Raw genomic sequence first — 7,374 nt, 5'->3', positions numbered from 1 at the left:
AATAGTATAGTTTAGGGGGGTCTGGCGGGGGGTTGGAACCACACTAAGGGTCTGGCAATGAGCAGAGCAAGTTATAATACTGTTACGAGCAATATGTGAAAAAATGGAGCATCTTAAAATAACGAATTTGATATGAAATTGTATACACCGTTGTTACCCAATATACGGTTTCAATGAGTCTGGTAGGATAAAGAACCAAGAAAACTGTCTGGCAATTTAGGAAACTCAGTTTGAGAGAACTCTCAATAATATATATAAATTTCAGCTTTATTAAAATGACGTAAGTTTATTTCTAAAATAGTATAGTTTAGGGGGGTCCGGCGGGGGGTTGGAACCACACTACGTGTCTGGCAATGAGCAGCGCAAGTTATAATAGTGCTACGAACAATATATGAAAATATGGAGTTTCTTAAAATAACGAATTTGGTATGATTTTTTTTACACCTTTGTTACCTGGTACCTGCCAAAGGAACCACGATCCAGGTTTCATATTTGGGGATCGTTCTTACCTGTGTTGGGGACACACATACAAGAACTTTCTCGTTTATTAAAATGACGTATGTCTGGCAGTCGTGGGCTCTTGGGCTATTATCGCAGTGGCCTCTTTCTGTATTTGGCTATAATTCCGTTCGTTTTTTGAGAGTGAACGGGAACCGTAATCCCAGAGGGCGCTCCCGACCCTCAGTATCGAGTTGCGATAATACCGCCCCGAGACCGGTGGGCCCGGCGTCTACGGTAGTACAAGCCGCGCCTCGGGATCAAAGTGCGCCAGCACCCGTTCCGATGCAAGTTCAGCGCGTACGCGGCGCACGGCGCGCCACTGCCGCTCGCCCCACTCCCACCTAGTGCCATCTCTTAACAACTCGTGAAGTGGGCTCATTATACTCGACGCGTTCCGTATAAAATTTCTATAGTAATTGACTATACCTAAGAACCTTTTTACTTCTGTGACATTAGTGGGTTCTGGGTCGTTCATTATAGCTTTTACTTTTTCAGGACTTGTACGTAAACCAGTTTTATCAATTACGTAACCTAGATATGTTATATTTTTTTTTTAATTCACATTTGTCCTTTTGTAACCTTAACCCTGCGTCGTTTAATATTCTCGATACTTGTTCTAACCTTTCTAAATGTTTTTCTCTGGTGGGAGCTGTTATACAGATGTCATCTAACCATTTACTGATACCATCTATGCCTGACAGCAATATTTCCATTGATTTTTGGAATACAGCAGGTGCATTAGCGAGACCGTAGACGAGACGCGTATACTTAAATAGCCCTTTCGGTGTATTTATGGTTGTTAATACTTGTGAGTCGTCGGACAAGATAAATTGATTATATGCGTTTTTTAGGTCAATTTTGGAGTATTGTTCACCCCCACCTAGTTTTGCAAACACCTCAATCCTCGGTAAAGGATATTTATCAATGATTAAATCTTTATTGAGTGTAATAGAGTAATCACCGGTAATTTTCACTGTACCGTCGTTCTTCAACACCGGTACTATAGGCGATGCATAATTAGAATTATTTACTGGAACTAATATACCTAATTTTACAAGTCTATTTAATTCCGCTTCCACCTTATCTTTTAAGGCAAAGGGTGTGGTACGAGCTTTAAAAAATATTTACACGGCGTTTTCTTTCAATTGTAATTGAACCCTAAACTTATTAAAACTACCCAGTTCATTTCGCCACAAATTAGGATATCGTTCCAGCAATGTGTTTACATTATCATCCTGACTGAACTTATTAATATTTGTAGTCAACATCAGACCAAAAGAGGACATAAAATCACGTCCCAGCAGGGGTGGGCCGTTTGAATCTACTACAAATATTTTTAACGGTTTTATTTCATTATTAAATGTAGCCTCACTCACGAAATGCCCTAATGGCGCAATTTTATGTCCATTATACAAACACATTTTAATATTACTATGAATTAGATTATGCATCAAAAACTTATCGTTGTATATATTTTTTGATATTACTGATATACCCGACCCCGAGTCTAACTCCATAGTCACCATTTTGTTACTTAATAATAAATCTATCTGGATCGGCTTATTATTAATTACATACCTTAAATTAAAGTTATGGCACTCGCCACATCCGGTATCACTATCCGTATCATTATTTTCGTTTTCGATTTGGTTTACATAAACACTTTTATTTTTTTTATTACACATTTTTTTTACATGCCCTTTTTTACCGCACTTTTGGCACTTGTTGTTTTTATAACGGCACTTATCTTCGCTGTGGTTTTTTAAACCACACACTAAACAATGTAAATCGCGTAAATACTTATGTTGATCGCGGCCCGCTTGTGATGCACACGCCATTCGTGAATTCATCCCGCCGCCATATTTACTGCCGCCACTGTTTTCGCCGCCATTTTTTCTACCTGTCGAGCTGTGCGATAGTTTATATATGACTTCTTCTTTTACAGCCACTGAGTCTGATACTAGGAACTTCGCATCTCTAGCACATTCTGCCTTTTCCGCTATTTCTATAGCACGAGCTAACTTCAACTCGGAAACATTTTGTTCAAACAACTTGTCACGCTCGGGGCCTGACCCCAGGCCTAGGACGAACCGGTCCATAAGGTTTGTGTCCAGGGCAACACCGAAGTCGCAGTAACTTGCTAATCCTCTTAGTCGTGCTGCCCAGTCCCCCAGCGACTCGCCGCAATTTCTTGTGGCGCCGTAAAATTTTGCTCTGTCAGCAAATGAACACTGTTTCGGTTTAAAATGGCTGTCGAGTAACACCACCAGTTGTACAAAACTCAGTTCCTCCGATTCTTCAGGGTAAGCTAGGTTACGCACGAGACGGTATGAGTTGTCTGATAAATGCGTAATCAGTATTGCAGATTTATTGCCCTCCTTCACATTATTCACTTTTAAAAACTGAGTCAATCTACCTATAAAAATAGACCACTCACAGTTTTTATAGTCAAAGATAGGTAAATTTCCTATAAAAGACATTTTTAATTTTTATTGCAGGTAAGATCGTCCTCGTCGCCACTGATATGTATAAGGTGACACGGTAGTAATAGAAACAACTGTTATGCGCAAGTACTGGTTTATTACTGACTGTGTTTGAGTTACAGGCTCTCTAATATTATTAGGAGGTAGTCATAATAATAGTGGTAGGTAGGTAGCTACACATCACTTAGGCATCCATATAGATACCTGTCTTAGATAACCCATTGCGAGCAACCATGTTGACCTCCACGCGGTTCCTCCTAGAAACCATCGTGATCAATCCCTAACTGACTTATCCTTTCATCCTTCACTCGCCACGAAAATCGTAACTTGGGGAAACCAAATAAAAGCCGTTAGCAAGAAAGTATTTGCAACTTTAGGCTCACTACGAAGACTTCGCAATTTCCTGCCTATTGCTACCAAAATTGCGTTGTCTCAATCTCTTCTTCATCCGATACTTGATTACGCTGACACCTGTTACCCCAATATTACAGAAGTCCAACTTAATAAACTTGAGCGACTTCAAAATATTTTTATCAGATTTATTTTCGGTCTCCGAAAATATGATCATATTTCCGAGTTTCGCACTAAACTCAAGTGGCTTCCCATTCGCTTTCGTCGGAACACTCACCTTCTTACCCTTCTTCATAACATTCTTTATAACCCTTCAACTCCTCTCTACTTGAAGGAGCGGTTTACCTTCCTCTATGCCTCGAATAGCGTTGATCTTAGGTCGTCAGAGAGTCTCCAGTTAAAGACACCAAGACATAGCACTACATTCTACGACAAATCGTTTAGTGTGTTAGCTGTTCGTCTTTGGAACGAACTGCCCACATCTGTTCGAAGATTAAAATCACTGCAGAGCTTCAAATTAGGTATCAAAAACCACTATTTACGTAAGTTGTCGTAATAGTAGTATTACGGTCGTATGTATGTGTGATTGTATATATATTCATATATATGTATGTATATGTAAGTTTATTATATTATTTTGTATTGTATTATGTTATATGTACATTTATAACTTTTCTTCCAATATTGTTACCGTCATTACACCTCTACCAGACGCAAATCTAATCACTTCTCTCCATCCTAAGGTTGCCTGGAGAAATCGCTTTTTAGCGTTAAGGCCGCCCATTGTTACCTCTTTGTCTTGTTTATTGTATTATATATATATATATTTTTTTTTATCATTTTATACATAATTGTATATGTAATTGTATTTTCTGTGAGAGGAACGAAAAGAGTTTCATTCATTCATTCAAATTGGCGATCATATATGCAATATACAATATGTAATAAAAGTGGAATTGTATTCAAATAATTATACTTTTTGAAGCGGTTACGATTCGCGTTTGTTTCTAGTTATTAGTATTTATTAGTTATTATTAGTATATATTAGTAGTATTTACTAGTTATTATTATTTCAAACGTTTATTGTGAAAATAATTTCCACTTATATATATATATATATATATATATATATATATATATATATATATTAGGGTGTCCCTTATTTTTCAAAGTTTTTATTTTTTAATGCATAGGTCTTAGTTTTGTTCATATGTTCCTAAAACACTCGAAAATACAATTTTATATAATTTGGAGAACGATAACCCGTGCCGACTTGCATCGAAACATGTTCATACAAATAACGCCGAACTAGTGGCGCGCACCCGTCGTATTTGCCATTTGTTCACAGTAACTCTTGTGATTAACATATTGTTTTTATGTTTAAAAAAATGGCAGTGGAATTAAGAAGCAATAAAAAAAGTATTTTCTTAGTTGGTGACGTGAACCATCAAATAACTGGAGCAAAGTTACCGTCTAATCGTCAAGTTCTTGCAGTCCTCTTTTTTAACATTCGCGAAGTTAAATTTACTGTTAATGGAAGCGCAAATCTTGCCGTTCGAGAGTGTATTATATTCTGGGAAAAAGCTAGAATCCCTACCAGACCTGTGCCTAACTGTGTAAAAAAACTTGAGGATCTTCACCGTGCTTGGAGAGAATTACAAAAAAATTAAAAAAAAACGCCAATTTAGATAATTTATTCGATATAGCACACGCAAATGCTTTGGACTGGATAAAAATAGAAGAAGATAAAATATTTTTACAAAAACAAAGAGAACCAGGGCGTCTAGGATGTTTAGCGGGAGTAGATAAAAAGTTAGCAGAGAAAGAAAAAAGAACAAGACAGAGAAAATTAAAAGAAGAGAAAAAAAGACAAGATGTTCCAATCAACATCTTAAATGGTAAGTTCTGTAACTACTTCAAAAAGAGGAAGGAAAGATTTCATCACTCCTAAGTTAGTTGCCACTTTAGATAGATGTCAATTAAGCATAAGGGACTCTGTCTATATACTTCAGGCTGTAGTAGAAGCCCTAGATCTCAGCTGTGATGAGTTCCCGATAAATAAATCGTCAAAGAAAAATATTAAAATAAGACCTTCTGCATCAAGCTAGGTGGATGGCTAGAGTCATTTACATACTCTTTGAAAATATGTTTGTTGCAAACTCAATTCAAAATTAGCGCCAAGGATAAAAGAGCCCTTCAAGATATTTGTTTATTCATTGCAGTTATATACGTAAAACCATGGCTTCGATATAGTCTGGCAGTCACGGCCCCAAATCAAGCTTTGGGCTTTTTAAAATAATGTAATAAGTTTCATATTTTAATTAAAAATTTAAAATAATTTTTAATTAAAATATGAAACTGTTAATAAAGAGATCTCCAAAGCTGCCCTGAGCAAGTTTAGTCAACATTTTTGGTACTTGTAAGAAGACATAGCTGTTTTATCACTCTTTGATGATGAAGTAGATGAACAAACTAAGACGAATATTGTAGCGAACTTACAAAGAGATAGTTTATATGATTCTGTAAAAAGATACAGTCCATCGAAAGAAGATATGTCTGATTATTTGTATGGTAAGTAGAAATACATAACATTTATTTTAGTATAGTTTTTTTTAATGTTACACATTTTAATTTAAATCGGTTTTATCGCGTTTATCATATTTTTATATTTGGTTGGTCTAGACCTGACCTGATTGATAAATGTAATAATTAAACCGTATTAAGTTATTTAATTTAAAAATTAAATAGTTTTATATCTTATATCCATCTTAATAAACTGATAATAATATATCTTGTATTTTGTTGCAGGAAAATCATTAAATGATTTTGTGTCTGTTAAGAGCACAAATTTATTTGCTCGTTTAAATATGGATACAGACTTCTTAAAGAAAACCGTTTCTGCATGGGACGAAGATGTAACCTATTTGCAGGCTAAAACAAGAGTTCTTTCTTTAAGGGCCGTGAATGATACAGCTGAAAGAGCTGTAAAACTTATGCAAGATTTCAATGGCTTAGTCACTGCAAAAGAATATCAAAAACAGTTTTTCCTGCGTACCTACAAGAGTTTTTTGTGTAAGAGCATAGAAATCTGTATCCAGACTGTAAAAAAGAGACCCTTAAAAGAAAATATTTGTGATGTTCATTTGATTAATAAATACTATATTCTAACTTTCTCTTTGATTATTATTATTAAACATTTTATTTCATTTTATTACACATACACAACGACAAGCGTTAAAGACAACGATTTTTAAAATATTCAAGGCTCTGTCGGCACGGGTTAATGTTGACATATAAAGATAAAATTTTGTATTTGATTAAGTTTAGGTAGTTTAAAAAGAATTAAGGGGTATGCATTTCGATATCTGAAAAAAAATTTTTTTCACCCATATAAGGGACACCCTAATATATATATATATATATATATATATATATATATATATATATATATATATATATGTGGAAATTATCGTCTGTATGTACCGTCTTATGATCCATTATAGCAATTGAATTGTATGATCGTATGCACCGCGGTGCTATGTTCGCATTGATGTGTGCCGCCCCCTCTGCCCCGATCTGCCGTCTCTGCCGTCTATATGGCGTAAACAGTATAATTTAACAAAAACGGACTTACCTTTTTAAATTTCTGTCAGTGTCATCGGTACCTAGGTTTAGATAGAAAAGCACTTTAAAACTAGGGCAAGGAACAGCGATAAAACTGTTTCTGCTTCGACAGCGTCGTAAAGAACCTCAAAACTACACTCTTGGTAAATGTAGTAAGTGGCAACTACCGGTGAGACATAAGGTACGAGTAGATGGCACAGGCGACTTATAGCTTGTCACGTGCAAATATAAGAGGCAGTTCTTAAAAGACCCTTTAAAGTTTTAGACTAATAGTACTTAGAATTCAGTTTCTGATACATCACTTAGACAAAATTATGCGCTCATAATCATTTTACGCATACCCGTACATAATTATAATATGTTAAAATAAAATAACGTTTTTATTCTTATGTTAATAATTCCTTCCAGCTCGTCG

At 35.6% G+C, this 7,374-nt stretch overlaps 1 protein-coding gene across 1 annotated transcript; it reads right to left on the bottom strand.

Annotated features, from left to right (window-relative positions):
* Positions 1-730: 730 nt before the first annotated feature.
* On the bottom strand, positions 731-2,981 carry LOC131850378 (uncharacterized). Its single transcript, XM_059200592.1, has 3 exons — positions 1,997-2,981; positions 1,123-1,612; positions 731-998 (listed from the first exon to the last, which is right to left on the bottom strand). Exons 1-3 carry the CDS (start codon positions 2,979-2,981, stop codon positions 731-733), a joined length of 1,743 nt encoding a protein of 580 aa, XP_059056575.1.
* Positions 2,982-7,374: the final 4,393 nt, after the last annotated feature.

The sequence above is a fragment of the Achroia grisella genome, unplaced genomic scaffold (genome assembly GCF_030625045.1).
Source record: "Achroia grisella isolate CSIRO2021 unplaced genomic scaffold, CSIRO_AGI_Agris_v1 utg7549, whole genome shotgun sequence".
Classification (NCBI taxonomy): Eukaryota; Metazoa; Arthropoda; class Insecta; order Lepidoptera; family Pyralidae; genus Achroia; species Achroia grisella.
This window is presented reverse-complemented; position numbering and strand designations above follow the sequence as displayed.

Bases quoted from the DNA above. Each gene is read 5' to 3' on its own strand.
- LOC131850378 (XM_059200592.1), bottom strand. From the start codon at position 2,981: ATGTCTTTTATAGGAAATTTACCTATCTTTGACTATAAAAACTGTGAG. The intron at 1,613-1,996 runs GTATATCAGTAA...TATTTTTTAAAG, and splicing joins GGAGTTAGACTCGGGGTCGG to CTCGTACCACACCCTTTGCC. The intron at 999-1,122 runs GTTAGAACAAGT...TTTACGTACAAG, and splicing joins AGAGAAAAACATTTAGAAAG to TCCTGAAAAAGTAAAAGCTA.